The sequence below is a fragment of the Gymnodraco acuticeps genome, unplaced genomic scaffold (assembly GCF_902827175.1).
Source record: "Gymnodraco acuticeps unplaced genomic scaffold, fGymAcu1.1, whole genome shotgun sequence".
NCBI classification, from domain to species: Eukaryota; Metazoa; Chordata; class Actinopteri; order Perciformes; family Bathydraconidae; genus Gymnodraco; species Gymnodraco acuticeps.
Genome location: NW_022990615.1, coordinates 137,886 through 164,017, shown reverse-complemented (window position 1 = coordinate 164,017; position 26,132 = coordinate 137,886). Strand labels below are relative to the sequence as shown.

At 45.1% G+C, this 26,132-nt stretch overlaps 1 protein-coding gene across 1 annotated transcript; it reads right to left on the bottom strand.

Moving 5' to 3' along the window:
* Positions 1-3,949: 3,949 nt before the first annotated feature.
* LOC117554600 (C-type lectin domain family 1 member B-like) lies at positions 3,950-24,292 on the bottom strand. The gene is made up of 8 exons (XM_034229048.1): positions 24,198-24,292; positions 23,518-23,589; positions 22,175-22,234; positions 21,775-21,846; positions 11,951-12,121; positions 5,046-5,209; positions 4,504-4,616; positions 3,950-4,430 (listed from the first exon to the last, which is right to left on the bottom strand). The coding sequence occupies exons 1-8, from the start codon at positions 24,199-24,201 to the stop codon at positions 4,298-4,300; spliced, it is 789 nt and encodes a 262-aa protein (XP_034084939.1). The 5' UTR covers positions 24,202-24,292; the 3' UTR covers positions 3,950-4,297.
* Between the last annotated feature and the right edge of the window lie 1,840 nt (positions 24,293-26,132).

Here is a 26,132-nt window from a genome sequence, read left to right as displayed (position 1 = left end):
GATGGGTGTCTCCGGCGGACAGCCCAGGGGCAAGACAGAGCCCATGATGGAGTTCTCGGGCGGACGGCCCGGGGGCAAGGCAGAGTTCATGGTGGAGTCCTTGGGCGGATGGCCCGGGGGCAAGGCAGAGTTCATGGTGAAGTCCTCGGCTGGGGAACTCAGGAGACCGGGCTCGAGGGCGAAAGCCGCTGGGACTCAGGAGGCCGGGCACAAGGACGGGCAGGAGCTCGTGGAACCCCTGGCGGGTCAGGCTTAGACGAGACCCTGGACAGAAACTGGGCTGGTGTCAGTGGGACCCACGACGGAGCAAGGGCTGGTGTCGATGGGACCCGAAACAGGACAGGACACGGTGTTGGCAGGAAACTCGGCAGAGCAGGTGTCGGCGGGACCCCCAACGGGACAGGACATAGGGTTGGCAAGACCCCCGGCAGAAGAGTAATCGGCGGGACCCCCAACGGGACAGGACATGGAGTTGGCAGGACCCCCGGCAGAAGAGTCATCGGCGGGGCCTCCAACGGCACAGGACACAGGGTTGGCAGGACCCCCGGCAGAAGAGCAGTTGGCGGGACCCCCAACGGGACAGGACACAGGGTTGGCAGGACTCCCGGCAGAAGAGTAGTCGGCGGGGTCTCCAACGGCACAGAACATAGGATTGGCAGGACCCCCGGCAGAAGAGTAGTCGGCGGGGCCTCCAATGGCACAGGACATAGGGTTGGCAGGATCCCCGGCAGAAGAGTAGTCGGCGGGGTCTCCAATGTCACAGAACATAGGATTGGCAGGACCCCCGGCAGAAGAGTAGTCGGCGGGGCCTCCAACGGCACAGGACATAGGGTTGGCAGGACCCCCGGCAGAAGAGTAGTCGGCGGGATCTCCAACAGCACAGAACATAGGATTGGCAGGACCCCCGGCAGAAGAGTAGTCGGCGGGGCCTCCGACGGCACAGGACATAGGGTTGGCAGGACCCCCCGGCAGAAGAGTAGTCGGCGGGACCTCCAATAGCACAGGACATAGGGTTGGCAGGACCCCCGGCAGAAGAGTAGTCGGTGGGACCCCCAACGGGACAGGACATGGAGTTGGCCGGACCCCCAGCGGAACCCCCAGCGGAACCTTCAACGGACTTGAGAGGGAACACGAGAGGAGACTCGAGAGGGAACTCGAGAGGAGACTTGAGAGGTGACTTGAGAGGGACGACAGGACACGGGGAGCTGGCGTCGGCCGGAGAGCCAGTACTGGAGCCGAAACCATGGCTGCTGGGGCCGGTTCTGGAACAGGAACCATGGCTGTTGGGCACGGAACAGAAGCCTGGACCCTGGCTGTGTGAGCCAGGTAATGGAGCACGGAAGCATAGCTGTGTGGGCCGGTATTGGTGCAGTATTGGTGCACGGATCCATGGCTTTGTGGGCCGGTACTGGTGCACGGATCCATGGCTTTGTAGGCCGGTTCTGGAGCCGGAACCATGGCTGCTGGGGCCAGAACTGAGGCTGGAACCATGGCTGCTGAGGCCAGAACTGGGGCCGGAACCATGCCTGCTGGGGCCAGAACTGGGGCTGGAACCATGGCTGCGTGGGCCGGTTCTGGAGCCGGAACCATGGCTGTGTGGGCCGGAACTGGAGCCGGAACCATGGCTGCTGGGGCCTGTACTGGAGCCATGGCTGCTGGGCACGGAACCGGAACACGGAACCATGGCTGTGTGGGATGGTACTGGAGCACGGTACCATGGCTGTGTGGACCGGCACTGGAGCACGGAACCATGGCTGTGTGGGCCAGAACTGGAGCCGGAACCATGGCTGCTGGGGCTCGGGATGCTAGCCTGGACCTGCTACTCCTTCTCTTAGGAGCCTTTTGGAGGCTCCGTGGACCTCCAAAGGCCAGACGAGTACCCGAGAACGGCTCCTGGACAGGAGCAGGAAATGGGGAAGAAGCAGGGGTTGACTTCAGACGGAACACACTGAGACGTATGGTGTCAGGTTGGGAATTGGGAGGCAGGGGGCTAGCATGCCTGGGGCTAGCAGGCCGGGAATCACATGTCGAAAGGAAGTCCAAAATCCAGTCAAGTAAGAACTTCACTAAACATGGTTTCTCTGTTGCCAACTGGTGCGCCTCTACCAGAGCCGCCCTCTTCTGCCGAACACTGGACGCTCCCTTCCACCAATCAAAGCAGCAAGCCAAATAAAAGGTAAAATGTTGTAATTCTACCTCAAATGTATCATCTGCTGGGTCCATTTGTGGTTGGTTCATTCTGTTAGGGTTGGGGAAAAATAGGACCCAAATGCAGATTGAGGAGGGAAGCAGGTTTCAAAATGAAACAAAAGGCGAGCTTTATTCACAAAAGCTGAAAAAACAAGAATCCATGAACAGGTAGCATCCAAACCAAAGGTGACTGTGACCAACATGAAGGGAGACATGAACGACAAATAATGAACCAACACCGAACACAGGAAGAGACAAGACTAAATATTACATTACATTTAGCTGACGCTTTTGTCCAAAGCGACTTACAATAAGTACATTCGACCAGGAAGACACAACCTTGAAGAAAACAGAATCATATAAGTACATCAGGTTTCATAGAGCCAAACATTTCAAGTGCTACTCAACTGGCTATAGATAAGCCAGTCTTTTATTAGTATATAAGTGCTCTGTTAGCAGTTATTTGTTAATAGTTCTATCGCTCGAAGTGGAGTCGAAAGAGATGAGTTTTCAGTCTGCGCCGGAAGATGTGCAAGCTATCTGCTGTCCTGATTTCAATGGGGAGCTCATTCCACCACTTTGGAGCCAGGATAACAAACCCACGTGTTTTTGCTGATGGGAACTTGGGTCCCCCTCGCAGCGAGGGTGCAGCGAGTCGTTTGGCTGATGCAGAGCGGAGTGCACATGCTGGGGTATACAGTTTAACCATGTCCTGGATGTAGGAAGGGCCAGATCCATTCGCAGCATGGTATGCAAGTACCATTGTCTTGAAGTGGATTCTAGCAGTTACCGGAAGCCAGTGAAGGGAGCGGAGGAGCGGAGTGGTGTGGGAAAATTTAGGAAGGTTGAAGACCAGACGAGCCGCTGCATTCTGGATGAGCTGCAGAGGTCGGATGGCACATGCAGGTAGACCAGCCAGGAGGGAGTTGCAGTAGTCTCGGCGTGAGATGACGAGAGCCTGGACCAGAACCTGCGTGGCTTTCTGGGAGGGGTAATCACGAGACGAGAAACAGCCGGGCAGGGAAGGAGAAACACAAGGGCAACAGGTGAACACAATCAGACACACCAGGGAAACTAACGACAGGGAGGAAGACAAGACACAGGGAGAACAGAATAGCTAAATAAAACCATGACAAGACAATGACACCGATTGACATCACATATTTTAAGTGATTTAACATAGATATAATGTACAATTTAAAAAAGGAAAAACATGTTACCCTAAAACCAATGCTTAGGCTAACATCAAGTGTTTAAACACACGATGAAAAACAAGAATCCATGAACAGGTAGCATCCAAACCAAAGGTGACTGTGACCAACATGAAGGGAGACATGAACGACAAATAATGAAATAACATCAAGTGTTTAAACACACGATGAAAAACATATTATTCATCAATAATTATAATCAAAACATAAAATACATATTATCCTGAAATGGACCATCCTGCATAAATGAGTACTTTTACTTTTTGTACTTTAAGTATATTTTTATGCTTATACTTATGGAGTAGGATTTTGAACGCAGGACTTTTATTTGTAACAGAGTATTCCTACACTCTGGTACTTCTACTTTTACTTGAGTAAAGTAGTAATAAGAGTACTTCTTCCACCTCTGAGTATATATCTTTATTAATGTATATGCTATAAATACGAATCCAAAAGCTTGCTCGGTTGCACACAGAATAGACATTCTTCATTAACTACAATAGAAAAAATATCATATTGCGCTTTATTTTTGTGCATGTGTTACTGATTTGTGAGGAAATAACTACAACACTGTGTGACAGCAATTGTATTTAACATCATAGACTCAAACATGAATTAGCTTCTAGATAAATCACACACATAACTCTCATCTCTACATATTAAAATGTATAACATCACAATACAAATGCTTAAGAAAACAGCTCTGAGCTAATTATGTTAAAACCAAAGATCTTGGCCAACATAAAGCAGCATTTAAAAAAATGTCAGACAAACTAAACTGAGCAAGTGTTGGTCCTTTTATATCAAATGATCGCTATATACTGATATGATAAATTAGGTTACTGCATCTCTGAAAAAGTCAAAGAAAAGCATAGAGTAGAAGTAGACTGCAGTGTTTAAACAGATAGAGCTTTCTTCTGGCAGATCCATTGTTGTTTCTGATCACAGCTCACTGATAACCATGTTGTTCTGAACCAGACAGAGACAGAGAGTGCACAGTGACCCTCAGTAGGTGGGTCTACCCAGGAGCTGAGGGAAAAACAGGAAGTTTAGATAAAGGCTGATTTGTATGATTCAAAATGTTTAGTAACGTGTCTCTTACCTATTAGTCAGATCACTTCCATCTGCCCACTTCCATTTCCCGTTTTCAACTCTCAGGCCAATCCAGTGTCCGTTAGTCCCTAAACTCCATAGGCTGTAATCCAAGAGGATGTTCTGACAACAGATAGAAAGTCATCAGGTATTTAAACATAATACTCAAATCAACATGTTATGAAATAGATTTAGCCGAAGTTGGGAAATTATTTGTCACAGCAGCAATGTTTTCAGGCGATCTTAAAATCTTCAAAGGAGAGGGGACAAAGAATAAACATCATAAAATTAAATAAAAAATAAAAACAATAAACAGCAGCAAGTATTAACAGTAGAAAGGACATGAACCATAAATAATACTCCTAAGTTAGACTGTTCTATAAAATACCCATATAATACAGTAGCAGAAACACAAATATACGATAGTATATAAATTACCGTTGTGTACATTAACTGTTGTGCAAAATGTTCATGCTAATGGAGAGGGAGAAACTAAAACGTTCAGACTCAAAGTGTGTCCCGACCTACAGAAAATACTTATAATTGTGTTACCTTTTCCCTTTCATTATGTGCGGCAGCCAAATCTGCATTAAGCGCTCTGCAGTATTCTCGAGCTTCTTCCCAGGTTAACCGCTTTGTAGGCACAACATTATTGATCGAATAGCAGCTAGGCTCGTGGTATCCCCAGTTCATCTCACAAGGTCGACACTGTGTCACTGAAACAACAGAGACCAACCCATTATCCACATGACTGCTTTGTAATTCTGATCATTATTATAAATGATACATTTTATTATAAAATAAAGCACATTTCAACAACAAGGCACTTTAAAAGAATTAACCCTTCTATTGTCTTCGTTTTCCCCCCCTTACTTTGGTGTTTACTTTGTTTTGGTGCTAAAATAGGACCGGTCAAATTTGATCGGTCCTATTTTAACTGCTATTCATTAACACAAAAACCATTAATCATCACCACATTTCATTTAACACCCTTTCAAACTATACATATTGTATCAGACTGGTATACATGAAAAACTGCAGTAAATATACAAAGAACAGACACTGAACATGTATTGCGTGTGCCAGGTGTGATTCACATGATGGGGGGATTGGGCACATAAGGGAGGGGGGAACACATTTAGAGTGTGTGTGTGTGTGTGTGTGTGTGTGTGTGTGTGTGTGTGTGTGTGTGTGTGTGTGTGTGTGTGTGTGTGTGTGTGTGTGTGTGTTCTATCTGATCTGGATGGTTAATAATTCCTTTTCTTTATGGCGGTCATAAACCATGGGTGTTACAAAGTTGACTAAATCATCCAAAATGCAATGAAAGTGGTGATCAGCAATTTATATGTTCAAATGTCTACTGTGAAGGATATCATGAAGCCTTGATGCAATCGAATGTAAAACAAAAAAAGTTATGATGAAAGTAGGTCAGATTTGACCCGAAGACAACAGGAGGGTTAAAGGTGTAAACCATAATGCAAAACAAACACATTATATAATGACATTTAAACTAGTGATGTCAATCGATAAAAAGTTTTTGGAGGTTAATAAAACAAATACATGTGTGGTGTTGTAATAAAGAAATATGTTTTAGAGAAATCAGAGGGTTTCTTACTTTATTATAACATTTAGCTAAAGCAAATGCTGCTGCTGTGATTGCCCTCTGTGTAATGCGCGATACCCATATGCTCGTATGGTAGTATACTGCCATACAGTTCTCATATTGCAAGCACTAAGAACAGTGGCGGCGCCAGAGTATTTTTGTTGGGTAATCTATGGTAGGGCTAACCCATACAGTGGTGGGGCTCAAGTCAGTATTTGTAATGTAATTACATCATGGGCGTCGCAGCCATTATATGAGGGTGGGACAAGTCCCCCCCACTTTTTCAAATGATTAGTTTAGACCCCGCCACTTTTACCATGTGGAAAGTCCGTGAATCGGTCTATCCACTCGCCGCACTTTGTAGAGCGCTGTGTCAGTGCTTCATATCAAATCCATTCCACTTGCTTATTGAGAGAATGCCCAAATCAATGAAACTCCGTACCATGTTTTCACTGCTACTTTGTACCAAGGCAGATTCTCACATAGCGCGCGCATGTTTAAGGAGTGTTGTCATAGTTGGACAGCTCAGATCTGTTGTATGAAGCGATGCCGGTAGCGGAGGTAAGGCACACACACCAAGTGTTCAGGACATTGTTAATACAGCGAAAATCAAAGCTGACGATCTCTTGGTTTGATATGTTTTCTCCCCCAGACAACATGGACATAACAACATTTCAAAGAAGAGGAAAGTAAGTCTTCAGCTGGTAGTTAATCAGTTAACAGTGATGGCGGCGGCGGCGTCTCACTTCTGGAGAGGAGTTTCGTCTTTATGTTATGATAGAGAGATACAAATACTGAATAGTTCAGATGAGAAAAGGCATCGAAATGCCAGATTACTAGTATTTATCATGTAAACAGGGAACATGAATAACCCGATCTCTCTGTGCTCATGTAAACACCATGATGTCCATGTAGAGACGCAGTCAGTGTGTTTTACTGGAGCCTCAGTTTGATAAGAGACTATTTTCTGAGTTCTTTAACTTAGGTACTCTCTCTCAAAATGGTAATGTGCATTATGTTTTAATTATACTTCTTATCATTCAGAAGCTTTTTGTGTGTGTTTATGTTTTACTGAGTGCCTATAGGCAATTTCCATCCCAGTATTCAGTTATGTATTTATTTTCTGTGCACATTACATAGACTAGCTAATATTCTACCTACTGCTTGGGACTTTGAGTCTTCAAAATGTCCAATGTCACAGACGGGGACTTACTTTAGAGTCAGTTGTATTTACATTCAGTATGACTTGTTATGATTCAATGTGAAAGAATATACTGCTCAATAAATAGTGATCACTTCACCACCTCTCTTGACATCTAGGCGCTTGAGAGTGAGTCAGAGGCAGAACATAGGGACAGTGGAGAGAGGTCCGTTGCTGAGGTGAGTGATGAAAGGGAAATTACAGTTTAGAGTCAATTGTGATGTGGACTCATCCCAGAATGTTAAGGAAATCAGTGGGGATATTGAACAGGAAATATTTCAGTCAAGGGGCATCATATGACCAATATAGACAGAAGAGCAACATTTAAGTCAGTGATACCATTCCTAGGTGAACTTAACATCTGTATGGAGTCAGATCAGTCTCAATATTAATAAATGCTCACAGAAGGATTCACACATGTATTTTGCGATTTATATATAAATGACTCTCCACACCAATATCTCTCAATGCACTCACAAATATGTATTGTTGTATATAAATGAGTGCTGTCAAAATTATCGCGTTAACGGCGGTAATTAATTTTTTGAATTAATTGCGTTAAAATATTTAACGCATTTAACGCATGTGCAGAATGGCCCGCCCCATACGTGCCACCAGTGGCAGCGCCAGGGTATGGCTGGGGTAGGCTACACCCATACCAAGAAATGGCTTAGCCCCACCATGAAAAATGATGTTAAAGGAAGCAAAAATAAAGTCTGCCAACTCGCGCGGAGTAAATTGCACAGACAGCAGTTAGTAAGATTGATTTCAGTAGCCACGGTTTTGAAAACTTTTGTCACGTAGTGATCGTCTTCTCAATAGAACATCTTTGATAACGGCGTGGTGTTGTTGCAGGAAGTCCCGACAGAGAATACTTTTGCTGTAGTACAGGGGTGCACATAACTGGTACGCAGGTTATGTGCGTAATCTCTCTGAAATGCGTACCGTCACTTGTGTCACAAAGCGCATTTGCGTACCGACGTACTTGTGAAGCTTTTCCAGAAGGCGGTTAGATCACCGGACGACAGAGTCGGTCTCCGTGTGCACAGACAGGGCTGCTGTTAACGTCGGTCTGTACAACGGAATTGTGCCAAAACTACGCCAACCGGCTACGGAGGGAGACTCCCCCCCCTTCACTGGAGAACTGCGCTAAAACAGCTGATCACAACGTTCACACTCTGTGGTCACGAAGTACTCCACTAGCCGCCCCCCCCCCCGTCGACTTTCCTGAAGTACTCCCCCGTTGATAGAAATCAACACGTAATGAATTAAGACCCCACGGTTTGATGATTGATAGGTGTGTGGGTTGTCTTTCATTTTGACACGCAGAAATTTTTTATAATAAACATAGATACTGTATGTTAAATGGATATATCCTCCTTCTTTCATTTATCTTTCCATTCCCACAACAATATGCATTAATAAATGGCATATTTTGGACATAGTTCGAATGGTGATTAATCATGATTAATTAATTTTTAAGCTGTGATTAATCTGATTAAAATGTGTAATCGTTTGACAGCCCTAATATAAATGTAAAAAAAATGGGCATTTAAACTGCTTTTTATTAATTCAAAGACGGCTCTGAATTAATAATCAAATATGTTTCCTTTATTTACTACTGGATGAAATTACAAAATGTACCCATCATTTTCCTCATGCTAGTATAGCCACATACAATTATCAAACCACCCCCCGTTAAAAATGTCCCCCCCACATTCAGGATGCTTCCTACGCCCATGAATTACATACACGCTATATCGCACCCCTTGACAGTGAAACGTACGCGTGAGGCTTTTATTAGTCTCCTTTTATCAGCTAAATTACATCGAGAGCAACAGGTGTGAGTTAAACAATACAATAGCCTATTCTGCTAATTCCAAGTTGTTACAACATGCTACGAAGCGGCAGAAACAAGAAAAGTTGGCATATAAAATTGACACGGAGAGAGAGAGGGAGAGTGAGGGAGAGAGACCGAGACACAGGTAAACAGAGAGAGACAGACACAGCACACAACAGGTAGCCTGTATCTCTATTGTCATACAAAACACTTTTTCACTTATATTACATTATTACATTCCATTATTACAAAATATATTCAAAACTCACTTCACTCTTCAGGTGGGTCGTGTGACTCTGGCACCTGTTCGACTTGTACCTCAATGCGAGGGCGTTTAAGAACACATCTTTCCATCCGAAATATACAATTCATCCTAGAAGTTATGCTGTCTGTCTGCAATTTACTCGGCGCGAATTTGGGGACTTTTCACTGTGAGTGTGAACGTGACGAATCAGTAATGCATGACGCAGCAGACCCAACGTTTCGTTGCTCTGATTGGCTGTAGGTCTGTTCAAATTGCATTCGGAGGCATTTTGATCTGACCGCGGCCGCGCTGATATTATAACGCGAGAGAATGTCCACACCTTTATAAAACTCCCCCACTACTTAGACTATTCATTGCACCCCTCTAGCATAAGCCCGAATGGTCTCAACCATATTGCGTCAGTAACGTGCACTTGTTGTTACAGCAGGATCAGTTTGTGTGTTGTGGAGACGACCGGTAGATTTTCGCAATCCGTGTTCTCAACATGCTTTTACTTTAACATCATTTTTCATGGTCGGGCTAAGGTAGGGCTAAGCCATTTCTTGGTATGGCTGTAGCCTACCCCAGCCATACCCTGGCGCCGCCACTGACTGACGGCCCGTCTACACTACAGGCGTCAAAAAATGCTTTCAACGCTTCGCCCATTCATTTGAATGGGGTGACGTAGGATATTTTCAAACTTCGCAGAACTGCATTGTGGGTAACATGGCAAGGCGTTGCAAGCATCGCGAGCGTTTATCGGCGTCAAAAGTTGAACAATGTTCAACTTTTGAGGCTCGATGCTTGCTCGAAGCTGGCGTCAGCCAATGAAATCCCGTTTATGCAAATCTGCCAGTACAAGCGCTAGCCAATCAAACCGCGTGTATGCTGGGAGAGACTACGCAGGGCATTTCCTCATATTCAAAAAAATGGAGGGAAAATTCATTATAGCGGTAGTGAATCACCCGGTGCTGTATGATCAGTCTCTGTTCATCTACCGGGATACAAACCGGAGGAGCGAGGCATGGAGGGAGGTGGCAGAGACAGTGGGTGAAACTGGTAGGTTTTCGCCGTTTACAGTGGTCACCCTATATCTCTGTGCAATGATTCAGTGAATGCCTTTCCTCTGTTTTCACCACACAGAGTTCTGTCAGGAAGACAGGGTCACATTTAGTAACGTGAGATATTTGCATATTGTTTTACAATATATATTGTCAGGCTTATTTATCTTACAGTTTTTCTCGATTGCTAACACACTAAAATTATACATAAAGCACAATTATTTTAACTGACACTCAAAGATCAAAACATCGGCTCAAATCTCCAAAACCGTTTTCAGCTTTTCACACAATTTGCAAATCAACATGGCACTTTTTGCAAACCACTGCACACGTTTATCCACGTAAGACACAGAAATCTGACATAAAGTCACGTGTTAGCAGGTTTAAAACACTGATATTGAAAAGGCCTCACACATGGACCAATGATCAAGAAACACGTTCCACCTGACCAAACACCTGATAGCATAATGGTTGGTGCATCAATCAGGATGTTAGCACTATAAAAAGACCACAGGTGAGTACTCTCTTACAGCAACAATGGAAGCCAACATGGAAGCAAGAGGAAGAGGTGGGGTGAGAGGAAGAGCTGGGCTGAGAGTGAGAGGAAGAGGAAGAGGTGGGTGAGAGTGAGAGGAAGAAGCATGAGAGGTAGAGGGAGAAGGAGAGGGAGAGGACGTGGACAAAGAAGAATACTCTCTAATGAAATGAAATGTTATCAACCATGGTTTGACGATGAGAGGCTGGACAGAGGGTTCAGCCTAATCTCAGCCGATGTACTGTCGCCTCTGTAATCCGGACACTTAGACTTAAAAACAGGTTAGTTCCCAGTTTGTAGCTCTGCATAGTTCATGATATATCAGTGCTTATATCTGTTGTGTGAAACGTATTTACTTCATTACTGTAATTGAATTGTTGGCATGTTGCAGACTATAACTGTACAAACATCCTGCACAATGTACTGTGGGTAAACTTACTGTTATGCAACACAGACACTGACCAACCACTATATCTTTGTTGTTTATCTGAAGGACTGAGAAACAAAGAGGTGGAAGGCTAAGGATGTTCAATGAGGCACAGGAAGCAGCAGTTACTAACTGGGTTTTGGCAAACAATGCATCACACTTTTTTTTTCAACAACTCATTTGTATTTCTTCATTTACTGTATTTCTGTAAACTCAAGCAATCTTTCTCTGCAGAACCCTCTCTGTACAGAGCACAGCCCAGAACAGATGAGAGTGCTTTAGAGTATGCTCAGCAGTGTGTAGCTGGGTGGTCAAACAGTCTAGTGTTATGAATGAAGTGCGTGATATTTGGTGCTAAAGTTTGCATTCGGTAAGTGTTGATGTAGTTTTGAGTGCAGTTCTTCACTTAGCAGGAGAAATGAGGAGTTTTGCACTTTGGGTGTGTGGTTTTGTGAATTGTGTTGAGTGTTCTGAGAAACTGAGCAATTAAAAAAAAATGTGTGTTAGCAATCGAGAAAAACTGTAGTTGATGGTTCCTGAACATACCGTCACCCAGTTTGCAGTACTCATTGATGCTCCACTGAGCTCGACTGACGTTGAGCTCATTCCAGTTTGTCTCCATTTCTTGTATTTGCTTTGTCAAGCCATCCTTCTGTGATGTCAGCTTCAGGATTTCTGCAGTCTGCTTGGCGTTGTCTTCAGAAAGTTCAGAGGTCACAACAGAGACAGACAGAGGGAGGTGTTGGGCTGTGAAACTTCTGTTTAAATGTTCTTAATAGACATTGAAGAATGGGTTCACATGTTTGAATCTATCTTGAATCAATAGTCAAGTGCTCATATGAACACGTGAACAACTGCCTTGTTTAGTGCAAAATTATATTGTAAACTTTACCTGAAGATTATGGGAAGTTCTGCAGTCAACAGTGCGTTTGTTATCTCATACTTGAAATATCAAACACTGAAATACATCTTTGCACAGAGCCAGTTTGAACATAAGGAAGGATAAGTCACAGAGCTTACTGATTACAGTTTTTCTCGATTGCTAACACACTAAAATTATACATAAAGGACAATCATTTTAACTGACACTCAAAGATCAAAACATCGGCTCAAATCTCCAAAACACGTTTTCAGCTTTTCACACAATTTGCAAATCAACATGGCACTTTCTGCAAACCACTGCACACGTTTCTCCACGTGAGACACAGGAATCTGACATGAAGTCACGTGTTGGCAGGTTTAAAACACTGATATTCAAAATGCCTCACACATGGACCAATAATCAAGAAACACGTTCCACCTGACCAAACACCTGGTAGCATTAATGGTTGGCTCATCAATCAGGATGTTAGCACTATCAAAAGACCACAGGTGAGAACTTTCTTACAGACAACATGGAAGCCAACATGGAAGCAAGAGGAAGAGGTGGGTGAGAGTGAGAGGAGGAGGAAGAGGTGGCTGAGAGTGAGAGGAGGAGGAAGAGGTGGCTGAGAGTGAGAGGAAGAGGTGGGGTGAGAGTGAGAGGAGGAAGAATGAGAGGTAGAGGTAGAGCTGGAAGGAGAGGACGTGGACAAAGAAGAATACTCTAATGAAATGAAATCACATGGTTTGACGATGAGAGAGGCTGGACAGAGGGTTCAGCCTAATCTCAGCCGATGTACTGTTGCCTCTGTAATCTGGACACTTAGACTTGAAAACAGGTTAGTTACCAGTTTGTAGCTCTGCATAGTTCATGATATATCAGCGCTTATATCTGTTGTGTGAAACGTATTTACTTCATTACTGTAATTGAATTGTTAATAAAGCATTTAAATACCGCATTTAAAATCTGATGAACTCAGTGTGCATCTGGACCCGGTGACGACATTACCTATTGACGCAGCAACCACTGTAAGTTATATTCTTGTTTAATTAGACTTCTCTGTTTCATTTATTCGACTCTGTATAAATTGTTATTGTAGCGTAAACGGCTAAATCGCGTTTGAGAGATTTTAAATCTCAAATCTGCTCAGGCGAAACCTGCTTTACAGGTCTCAGCACTCAAGCCTGCATTAATATAGGCACGGCCAGTCTATTGTCGCCCATCAGCTGTAGATAGTTAACTAATTAGAGGGCCGTGGCCCTACAGCTGTGAGAACTGAGCAATCAGGCGTCCATTTCGGGTAGCTCTTTCCTGGAGCGTCAGCTTCAGCGTCAGACAGCCGAAGACTGACAAAGACATTGGAGTCCTGCGGGAGTAAGACTGACAAAGACATTGGAGTCCTGCGGGACTCACGAGGGAGGCAAAGAGGAGGCAAATCCTACTCTGATTGAGCTGGTGTCTTATTTCTCTTTTCTTTAGTTTTTCTAGCCCCGCATGCTATAATCATGTGTATTTTTCTCCATTCCTGTTCATGTGTCCTTCTCGCAATTATCACTGGCCCGTGTATCTCCTAATCGATATAACCGGCCTGCTCTCCGTCTATCCCACGTGCTCCACTGAGATCCCAACATCTAGTTTCTGGTGGCCTGTGGAATTGCCAGTCAGCTGTTCCTAAGGCTGACTTCATCTCTGGCTACGCATCCCTGCAGTCTCTGGATTTCCTTGCTCTCACTGAGACCTGGATTACTCCATCCAACACATCCACCCCAGCAGCTCTCCTCCCACTGCATATTCCTTCTCCCATACCAACCCAGACCCACTGGCAGAGGAGGTGGCACTGGTCTCCTGCTCTCTCCCAAATGGAGCTTTTTTCCCTCTTTCAAGCTACCTAACTTCACTCCTTCCACCTTTGAATTCCATGCCGTCACAGTAACCCATCCTATACAGTTAACCATTGTTGTTCTCTACCGTCCACCAGGCGCTCTTGGGGGACTTCTTGGAGGAATTAGATAATCTCCTCTCACTCATCCCTGAAACTGGCCCTCCCGCTGTACTTCTCGGAGACCTTCAACCTCCAGACGGGGAAGATAGACGAACTAACATCTCTGTTAACCGCCTTTGCTTTCTCACTGTCTCCGTCCCCACCGACTCATAAAGCTGGCAATGTCCTTGATCTCATATTCTCAAGGAACTGCGCTACTTCTAACCTCTCTGTAAACCCGCTCCACACATCCGATCACTTCTTCATTAATTCTCTCTATCCCTTTCCAAACATAACAAACTAATCTCTTCTCATCCTGCACTTGTCCGCCGTAACCTTCGCTCCCTCTCCCCCTCTAGCTTTGCCTCGTCGGTGCTCTCAGCCCTCCCTTCCTCTGATTCGTTCCAATCTCCTGCCTCCAAACTCTGCTGCAGAAAACTCTCCTCTCTACTCTCTCATCCACTCTGGACTCGCTCTGTCCTCTCACATCTCGGCAGGCTCGTCAGTCCCCTCCTGCTCCCTGCTAAATGATGCACTGCGTGCTAATAGAACCGTCCTTAGGGCAGCAGAGCGGAAATGGTGGAAAATCCAAACACCGTGACGACCTCCTAACCTATCCAGGCTCTCCTCTCCTCTTTCTCTGCTTCGATCTCTCAGGCAAAAAGCACTTTCTTCAAGATAAGATCCATCTTCCTATTCCAATCCTAAAAAACTATTTTCCATCTTCTCCACCCTGTTGGACCCTCCAAAAGCTCCTCCCCCCTCCTCACTTCTGTCAAGCGACTTTGTTACCCACTTTGAAAAAAAGGTTGATGATATCGCTCTTCTTTTTCTGACTCACCGCTGGGTCACCAGACCCTCCTTCCACCAACACACTTACCTCCTTTTCCCCTCTCTCTCCAAGTGAGGTCTTACCCTCATTACCTCTGCCCGCCCTACCACCTGTCCTCTGGACCCTATCCCTTCAAACCTCCTTCAGACTATCGCTCCTGATAATTCTACCGTTTCTTCACCCATTTCATCAACACTTCTCTAACTTCTGGTCACTTTCCAAACAGTCTCAAGGAAGGCAAGAGTAAACCCTCTCCTAAAGAAACCCACTCTCAACCCGTCTGATGTTATAAACTACAGCCTGTCTCTCTCCTCCCCGTTCCTGTCTAAATCACTTGAAACGCGCTGTCTTTAAACAACTCTCCTGTTATCTCAATCAGAACAACCTTCTGGATCCGCCACAGTCTGGTTTCAAGGCAGGTTCACTCCACAGAAACTGCTCTCATTGCTGTCACGGAGGAACTGCACACTGCCAAAACTGCATCCCTCTCCTCTGTCATCATCCTATTGGACCTGTCTGCTGCATTCGACACGGTGAATCATCAGATTCCTCCTTCGCACTCTCCAAAAACTTGGAGTTTCAGGCTCTGCACTTTCCCTCCTCACCTCATACCTGAAAGACCGTACCTACAGGGTGACTTGGAGAGGGTCTGAGTCCAACCCTTGTCAATTAACTACGGGGGTCCCCTCAGGGCTCTGTTCTTGGTCCCCTCCTCTTCTCCCTGTACACAAACTCGCTCGGATCAGTCATTAGCCCGCATGGTTTTCTTACCACTGCTACGCTGATGACACCCAATTAATTCTGTCCTTTCCCCGCTCAGAGACCCAGGTCGTTGCACGCATCTCTGCTTGTCTAGCTGACATCTCTCAGTGGATGTCTGACTCACCACCTCAAGCTCAACCTTGACAAGACTGAGCTGCTCTTCCTCCCGGGAAAAGATTGTCCCACTCTTGACCTAACAATCAAAATCGGCACCTCAGTTGTTTCCTCCTCCCCGACTCAGACTGCAAGGAATCTGGGTGTGACCCTAGATAACAATCTGTCCTTCACTGCAAACATCGCTGCTCTAACAACCCGTTGCTGCAGATACACGCTTTACAACATCAGGAAGATACGTCCCTAGCTGACTCAGAAAGCGACTCAGGTTCTGGTCCAGGCTCTCGTCATCTCACGCCTAGACTACTGCAAACTCCCCTCCTGGCTGGTCTACCTGCATGTGCCAATCCGACCTCTGCAGCTCATCCAGAATGCAGCGGCTCGTCTGGTCTTCAACCTTCCTAAATTCTCCCCACACCACTCCGCTCCTCCGCTCCATCCACTGGCTTCCGTAACTGCTAGAATCCACTTCAAGACACTGGTACTGCTTACCATGCTGCGAATGGATCTGGCCCTTCCTACATCCAGGACATGGTTAAAACCGTACACCCCAGCGCGTGCACCTACGCTCTGCATCAGCCAACGACTCGTTGCGCCCTTCGCTGCGAGGGGGACCCAAGTTCCCATCAGCAAAAACACGTGGGTTTGCTATCCTGGCTCCAAGATGGTGGAATGAGCTCCCCATTGACATCAGGACGGCAGATAGCTTGCAACATCTTCCGGCGCAAACTGAAAACTCATCTCTTTCGACTCCACTTCGAGCGTTAGAACTATTAACGAAGCACTTTTATACTAATAAGGACTGGCTTACCTAAAGCCAGTTGAGTAGCACTTGAAATGTTTGCTCTATGAAACCTGATGTACTTATATGATTCTGTTTTCTTCAAGGTTGTGTCTTCCTGGTCGAATGTACTTATTGTAAGTCGCTTTGGATAAAAGCGTCAGCTAAATGCAATGTAATGTAATGTAATGTAAAATGTAATGTTGGCATGTTGCATAACTGTACAAAACATCCTGCACAATGTACTGTGGTAAACTCACTTTGATGCAACACAGACACTGACCGACCACTATGTCTTTGTTGTTTATCTGAAGGACTGAGAAACAAAGAGGTGGAAGGCTAAGGATGTTCAATGAGGCACAGGAAGCAGCAGTTACAAACTTGGTTTTGGCAAACAATGCATCACACTAGAGAGATCCGAAGCATAGTAGCTATGTGCTGAGATTGTCACGGTGTGTGAAGCAGGTAGGCACCCAAATGCAGATTAAGTGAGAATTCCTTTATTTCAAGGCTAGGTGAACAACAAAGACAAAACAGAACACTCACCGACAAACTAGTCATGACAAAAGACGAACCGACAAAGACAGACAGAAAAACCAGAACTTAAATACACACAAGACTAATCACACAAACAAGACACAGGTGAGGAGGGAGGAGAACACACAGGGGCCACAGGTGAACACAATCGGGTAATCAGACACACAGGGAAACTAACGACAGGGAACCAAGACAAATCCAAACAAGACAAACGCAGACAGAAACAGGCAAGACAGGAGGTGAAGACCTTCAAAAATAAAACTGAAACAAGACAAGACAAACACACCATAAAGACAGATCGTGACAGTACCCCCCCCTCAAGGGACGGATCCCAGACGTCCCAAAAAACACAAAAGTCCTCAAGCAGGGTGGGTGGAGGGGGTCCGGAGGAGGGACGTATCACTAGGGCCACCAGGGTGGGGGGGGGGGGTCAGGAGGACGGGACTGAGCTGACCGCCCAGGAGCACAGCAGAGGACCAGGAAGGGATCTCGGGCGGACGGCCCGGGGGCAAGGCAGAGTTCAAGGAGGGGTTCTCGGGCGGACGGCCCGGGGGAAGGCAGAGTCCAAGGTGGGGGTAGTTATGGAGGGGCGAAGGCCATCGCGGGCGAACTCAGGGGGCCGAGCATGAGGGCGAGGACCGCGGCCTGGAAAGTCAGGGGGCCGGGCTCGAGGGCGAAGGCCGTGGCTCTCAGGGGGCCGGGATCGAGGGTGAAGACCAGACAGCTCCGGAGGCCGGGCAGGAACCGGTGTCGGAGCTGGTGGGACAGGCCTCGGCAGGATCCCCCACGGAAAAGGACCAGGACACGGGATTGGCAGGACCCCCGGCAGGAGAGCAGTCGGCGGGACCTCCAACGGGACAGGACATAGGGTTGGCAGGACCCCCGGCAGGAGAGTAGTCGGCGGGACCTCCAACGAGACAGGACAAAGGGTTGGCAGGACCCCCGGCAGGAGAGTGGACGGTGGGACCTCCAACGGGACAGGACAAAGGGTTGGCAGGACCCCCGGCAGGAGAGTAGACGGCGGGACCTCCAACGGGACAGGACAAAGGGTTGGCAGGACCCCCGGCAGGAGAGTAGCCGGCGGGGCATCCAACGGGACAGGACAAAGGGTTGGCAGGACCCCCGGCAGGAGAGTAGTCGGCGGGGCATCCAACGGGACAGGACAAAGGGTTGGCAGGACCCCCGGCAGGAGAGTAGTCGGCGGGGCCTCCAACGGCACAGGACAAAGGGTTGGCAGGACCCCCGGCAGGAGAGTAGTCGGCGGGACCTCCAACGGGACTGACATACGATTGGTAGGACCCCCGGCAGAGGAGTAGTCGACGGGGCCTCCAACGGGACAGGACATGGAGTTGGCAGGACCCCCAGCGGAACCTCCAACGGAACAGGACATTGGGTAGGGACTTGAGACGTGACTCGAGAGGGGACTCGAGAGGAGACTCGAGAGGGGAACCAAGGGGGGACTCGAGAGGGGAACTAGAGAGGGGAATCGAGAGGGGACTAGAGGAGGGACTAGAGGAGGGACTAATAGAAGGGAACTCGAGAGGGGACTCGCGAGGGGAACTAGAGGAGGGACTAGAGAGGGGGACTAAAGGAGGGACTAGAGGAGGGAACTCGAGAGCGAACTCGAGAGGGAACTCGAGAGGGAACTTGAGAGGTGGACTAGAGAGGGGACTCGAGAAGGGACTCAAAAGGGGACCTGAGAGGGAAACTGGAGAGGGGACTCGAGAGGGGACTCGAGAGGGGGTCTCGAGAGGGAACTGGAGAGGGGACTGGAGAGGGGACTCGAGAGGAAACTTGTGTCGGTCGGTAACGTCGTCTGGGGAGCCAGCAGGAGACGAGGTGCTGGAGTCGGCCGGTACGCCGACAAGACTCGGGAGCTGGCGTCGGCTGGAGAGCCAACAGGAGACGAGGTGCTGGAGTCGGCCGGTACGCCGACAAGACTCGGGGAGCTGGCGTCGGCTGGGGAGCCAGCAGGAGACGAGGTGCTGGAGTCGGGACCATGACTGTATGGGCCAGCTCTGGTGCAGGGACCACGGTTGTAAGATCCAGTTCTGGAGCCGGAAACATGGCTGTAAGGTCCGGAGCTGAAGCCTGGATCATGGCTGTGTGGGCCGGTTTTGGAGCCGGAAACATGGCTGCTGGGGCCGGCACTGGAGCCGGAACCATGGCTGCTGGGCAAGGAATTGGAACACGGATCCATGGCTGTGTGGGGTGGTACTGGAGCACGGTACCATGGCTATGTGGGATGGTACTGGAGCACGGAACCATGGCCGCTGGGTCCGGCACTGGAGCCGGAACCGGCGCTGGAACCCTGGCCTTTCGTCTTTTGGAGGCTTCGTGGACCTCCAACGCCAGACCAGACCCCAGGAAAGGGTCAGAACATGAAGCCTGGTACTCAGGGCTACGTGAGAAAAACCCTAAGCCACTCGGGCAACAAGCTCCAGATCCAGGGGCTTGCAAGCAACCTCCTGACGTGCCTCCTTCAACGCAGCCTCTCTACCCCGTCTAGATGAGGCGCCTTTCCATGTAATAAAAAATGTACTCCAGAGAGTATCTAAGACTTTCCGCCTGTCGCATCAAAAGGGCTGAGTCTGCTGGGTCCATAATGTGGTCGGTTCGTACTGTCACGGTGTGTGAAGCAGGTAGGACCCAAATGCAAATTAAAGTGAGAATTCCTTTATTTCAAGGCTTAGGTGATAACAAAGACAAACAGAACACTCACCGACGAACTATTCATGACAAAAGACGAACCGACAAGACACAACAGAAAAAACAGAACTTAAATACACACAAGACTAATCACACAAACAAGACACAGGTGAGGAGGGAGGAGAAAACCCAGAGACACCAGGTGAACACAATCGGGTAATCAGACACACCAGGGAAACTAACGACAGGGAACCACAGACAAATCTAAACAAGACACAACCTAGACAGAAACAGGCAAGACAGGAGGTGAAGACCTTTCAAAATAAAACATGAAACAAGACAAGACAAAACACCATAAAGACAGATCGTGACAGAGATGCATGTTGCACAATGTTATATTTGAATAAAATGTGATTTTTTTTCAACAACTCATTTGTATTTCTTCATTTACTGTATTTCTGTAAACTCAAGCAATCTTTCTCTGCAGAACCCTCTCTGTACAGAGCACAGCCCAGAACAGATGAGTGCTTTAGAGTATGCTCAGCAGTGTGTAGCTGGTGGTCAAACAGTCTAGTGTTATGAATGAAGTGTGTTTTATATGGTGCTAAAATTTGCATTCGGTAAGTGTTGATGTAGTTTTGAGTGCAGTTCTTCACTTAGCAGGAGAAATGAGGAGTTTTGCACTTTGGGTGTGTGGTTTTGTGAATTGTGTTTAGTGTTCTGAGAAACAATGTGTGTTAGCAATCGAGAAACTACATAAAAACTTACCAAATGCAAACTTTTGCACCAAATATAACACACTTCATTCATAACATGATGGTTTGACCACCCAGCTACACACTGCTGAGCATACTCTAAAGCACTTTCATCTGTTCTGGGCTGTGCTCTGTACAGAGAGGGTTCTGCAGAGAAAGTTGCTTGAGTTTACAGAAATACAGTAAATGAAGAAATACAAATGAGTTGTTGAAAAAAATCACATTTTATTCAAAGATAACATTGTGCAACATCTCAGCACATAGCTACTCTGCTTCGGATCTCTCTAAGTGGGATGCATTGTTTGCCAAAACCCAGTTTGTAACTGCTGCTTCCTGCCTCATTAGAAATCCTTAGCCTTCCACCTCTTTGTTTCTCAGTCCTTCAGATAAACAACAAAGATATAGTGGTCGGTCAGTGTCTGTGTTGCATCAAAGTGAGTTTACCACAGTACATTGTGCAGGATGTTTGTACAGTTATGCAACATGCCAACAATTAAATTACAGTAATGAAGTAAATACGTTTCACACAACAGATATAAGCGCTGATATATCATGAGAGTATTCTTCTTTGTCCACGTCCTCTCCCTCCAGCTCTACCTCTACCTCTCATTCTTCCTCCTCTCACTCTCAGCCCAGCTCTTCCTCTTCCTCTTCCTCTTGCTCTTGCTTCCATGTTGGCTTCCATTGTTGCTGTAAGAGAGTACTCACCTGTGGTCTTTTCATATGCTAACATCCTGATTGACGAGCCAACCATTATGCTACCAGGTGTTTGGTCAGGTGGAACGTGTTTCTTGATCATTGGTCCATGTGTGAGGCCTTTTGAATATCAGTGTTTTAAACCTGCTAACACGTGACTTCATGTCAGATTCCTGTGTCTTACTTGGAGAAACGTTTGCAGTGGTTTGCAAAAAGTGCCATGTTGATTTGCAAATTGTGTGAAAAGCTGAAAACGTGTTAGAGTTTGGAGATTTGAGCCGATGTTTTGATCTTTGAGTGTCAGTTAAAATGATTGTGCTTTATGTATAATTTTAGTGTGTTAGCAATCGAGAAAAACTGTAATAAACTGTTGAACTGACATTCATCGAGAAGATACTCACAGTAGATACGAAGACCCATGATGGCTAACAGTATGATCCAACACACTGCTATCGGAAGAACAAACCTCAAGCCTGAAAAACAAGCATTCAGTTAAAAAACCTTAACAAAGGTTTTAAAGTCATATACACAGATACAGTTTATTCTAAAAACTGTGGTCGCTGGTTGGTTAAAACATGCGATATATAAACATATAAAATACTTAAAACACTAGTGCAAGCTCAGGAGTTTAGTCTCATGGCCTAAATAATTGAAGAGGCTAAGCTAATGCTTTCAATACATTATAAACACACCACAAAAATAGCTAAACCATTGTAACCATAGTCACTATCTCACTGTTTTACCTTTATGTTTCTTTTAAACGTGTTAACAGTATTAAATAGTGAAATGTTGATCATGCACCTGGAGGGGATGCCTTTGTATCCACGGTGCCTTCTGGTGCAGATCCTTTTTTGGTGTCGTCTGAAAAATAAAGATATAATGTGTTTTTATGAAGTTTATCAGAATCAGAAACAGGTCATTACCAGGTAGGTGAACACATAGGGGGAATTTGACCTGGTGTTCTGGTACATACATTAAAATTAAAATAAAACACAGATAGAAAACTATTTTAAGACAACTATAATAACATACTTTTTCAATACTAAAATACATATATTTTATACGTAAAACTGCTATAGCAGTATTTAAATTGAATATGGTTGAAATCGCAGAAATAGAATTGTAATAAATTATGTGCAGTAATGAAAAACAAGACATTATTATTATTATTAAGTATACATTGTGTGCATTGATGTTTTGACGTTTTTAAAAGTGCGCTTAAGACCTTCCTTTTGATAAAGCTTATAGTTAGGGCTGATTAGATTCAGTCCCTAGTTTTGCTGATATAGGCTTAGTTTGTCGGGGGACATCTTACTTCTTCCTTCTCTCTGTCTATACCTGTGTACTCTCATGTTCCGATTAACCCGGCTTCCCCCAAATGTCTTTCTTTTTGGTGTCTATATACGCCGGGATCCGGAGACATGGATGATCCTGCGCTCCTCTGTCCTGGATCGCGAGCCCTGGATCTTGAGTCGTGGCTGTGGTCCTGGATCATAGGTCCTGGATGGATATCCTCGTGGATTCATCTTCCTATTATACACACATGCATGTCCAAACATTTGGACTACCTATGTTGCAAATGTATTATCTTTTCAATTACACACGGCATCTATTGCACGTCTGTCCGTCCTGGGAGAGGGATCCCTCCTCTGTTGCTCTCCCTGAGGTTTCTCCCATTTTTCCCTTTAAACTGTGGGTTTTCTCCGGAAGTTTTTTCCTTGTACGATGTGAGGGTCTAAGGACAGAGGGTCTAAGGACAGAGGGTGTCGTATTGTCATACTGATATTCTGTACAAACTGTGAAGTCCACTGAGACAAATGTAACATTTGTGATATTGGGCTATATAAATAAACATTGATTGATTGATTGATTGATGTGAATTTAACTCCCAATATGATCAAACTTCAAAAACCATTGGACAAAAGATGGATTGTATAATGGCTATCAGCACACACACTGCTATTGGTGGAAAATGCATTGAATAAAAGCGGCCTCTGGACTGAGTAACGTAACTGAACATGAATTAACAGTTAATATAAAATAAAAAGAGCTGATTTAATATTCACATGTTTAACCTTCATCACTATTTTATTTAAATAATATGACTGTTGAATAAATCTCATGTTTGCTTGTTTGCAGCTCACCTGGACGCGTTGCCTTTTTATCCGCAGGGCCTTCTGGTGCATTCACATAGTCAGCTTCTCCTGTGATTTCCTCTGGAAGATAAACACATACTGTTTCATCAGATATGCAGCTTCCCTCCCACTATGTTCAGCACGCATGAGGAACCATTTCACTAAATGAGGGAGTTTATAATTAAACTCAACGATGTAAAATCAGTTGCAGCCATGAAAAGAACAGAGCAGAAAAGCAGAACTAAAAACACACAGAGAAGTGTATCGTGGTGACTTTTTAAAAAAAGAGTAAAGACGAAAGGGAAAAACTAAAATCTGCCTCAAATCACAAACATATATCTTTCTATTGAAACTAAAATCCATTCGACAAAATCAAATCTGATTTATTTTAAATAAACAAATTGGTTTTTTTTCTTCATAGAAGGTGTTGATACATCGACAGTTTCTTACTGAATTTCGCCAGAGAGAAATAAATGCATTGAATTTATAATTCTGTGTTTATCAGAGTTTGAAAATCACAATATTAAAGATCAAATTTGAAATAAATGTTATTTTAAACACTTTGTTGCTCAGATCTGATCAAGCATCAGAAACACTATGAATAGGAAAGAATGTAGACAATGTCTCGGTAAAAGAAAAAAGCAATGTTTTACACTCACACACATACAAATTAGAATATATTTAATTACCCATTTCCTGCTGAGTTCTTGAAGAGTTTGAAGTCCTGCTGCAGACCTGAGGCTGTTAGAGAGCGTGTGCTCTGATGTGACGCTCTTTAGTCGACTTCTGCTCTGAGGTTATGGTATCATTGTATTCAAATACTTCAGTATCAGACACGTTGCAACCTATCAAATAGTTTTGACCTTATTTGGCTTGATTAAAACTTACTGACAACGTGAACGAGAGATATGAAAGAAAACGACTAGGACAAAAGAGTTGTATGGAGAGATAAAGGAGGGGACCCAGGATGGAGCCCTGTGGGACCCCAGTGATGAGTGGTTGTCACCCAAATACTGATAAAACTGGTTTAGGAACGTCCTGTTTAAGCATGCACCCAAAGTAACTTAATCCAACAATCTGACAAACAAGAAACTCTTTTATTTTGATACACATAATTGGGTCCTTCGATAAGTCACGATGTAATCAGTAACATGATTGAGGTGTGTGTGTCATATGTAATATCTACATCGTGTTGTGTTCGAAAGCTGTTACCATTCATGGTGTTCGTGGGTACATTTTGAACCATCATTTATCTCAGTCCAAAACACTCAAATAATGACTATCATCCAATATTGTTTTTACTACATCATAACTAACTTATTATGCATTCATAACCGTACAATCCTGTTGTAATTGTATTTGATGGCCGCAAAACACATTGCACCACATATTTAAGAAATAAATGGAATTCAATTCACTCATTATATTCCCTATAGTGAAGAAGGACAATTATGTTATCTGATAGACTAATATTAGAATATAATTTTTTTTAAATAAGCTTTTAGAACTTTATATTATTAACTATAGTAACTTCTGTGGTGTTACGGGTCAAAATCAACCCATATAGATTGATGATAGAAAAAGTAAAAAAAAACAAGCTTCTGTTGGACAATGTTGTTCATGCCACGCCCCCCAACACGATGGTGTGTGTTTGTGTGTGTGTATCTGTGTACGTACTTGTGTGCGTGTTCAGGTTCAAGTGTTAGTGTACATATTCTTTGAGAAAGGTGGAGTTCCCGTGGGGGGAGGGGGGCCCAAAGGGATGGGAGACCAGGTGTAAGTTGCGAAAAAATATATTTACAGTGGATGAAGGGGGTGGGGCTGGGCTTTATCTAAAGTCAAAGATGAATCTTGATTGGGCCAAATTTGACCCCGAGTCACCCACAACAATGCTGCTGGGTCTTCCCGAACCAAACACCAAATTACATACTTTTTTTTACAGAGAACTTCAGACTTGGCTAAAATGACCAAAATCAGTTTGGTAGTGTTCATATAGCTGTTGTGGAGGATATCATGAAGCCTTGTTCCGATAAAAACTATAGGGTGGTTAGTATATCATTTTAACTTGAAAAGGGTCACAGGAGAGCTGAACACAACATAAGGGTTAGCGGAACTGAGCAGCATTGATGGACACTGATGCATCGATGAGTTTAAACACTATTATCTCATCATATCATCATACATAAATCTTACTTAGTGTTTGCACTTGTTTTGGCCAATCCACCTCCACTTCCTGTCCCTCTCTGGAACTCTGCTGGTGCTGATGTTGACAGAGTGACTGAATATTGAGGTCTGATCTCCTTCTATCTTATTCTCATCCAAATGGTCGCACCATGAATCAGATTGTTTCTCCAGACTTGATTAAAGCACTGATGTTTTCAAGAGAAACACAAAAACAACAATGTGTGGCAGCACATTTATTCACTGGTGACAACAGAGTGAAACAAGACATTGCTCATAGACACAAATACAGATAGATACAAATCATCCATAAACTGTGCGTCATCAGAATAGTATCAGGGACAGTTTCATCCCACTGGCCATCAGACTATTAAACACCTGAGCTTGCACTATTTCTATTTGTATTGTTGATTTGTATATGTATTTCTTATGTCTCGTTAATT

What these genes read in the sequence shown, in the direction of transcription:
- LOC117554600 (XM_034229048.1), bottom strand. An exon ending in TAAAAAGGCAACGCGTCCAG is followed by an intron (nt 22,235 to 23,517) that starts GTGAGCTGCAAA and finishes TTTATTTTTCAG; the next exon opens with ACGACACCAAAAAAGGATCT. An exon ending in GGAAGTGATCTGACTAATAG is followed by an intron (nt 4,431 to 4,503) that starts GTAAGAGACACG and finishes TTTTTCCCTCAG; the next exon opens with CTCCTGGGTAGACCCACCTA.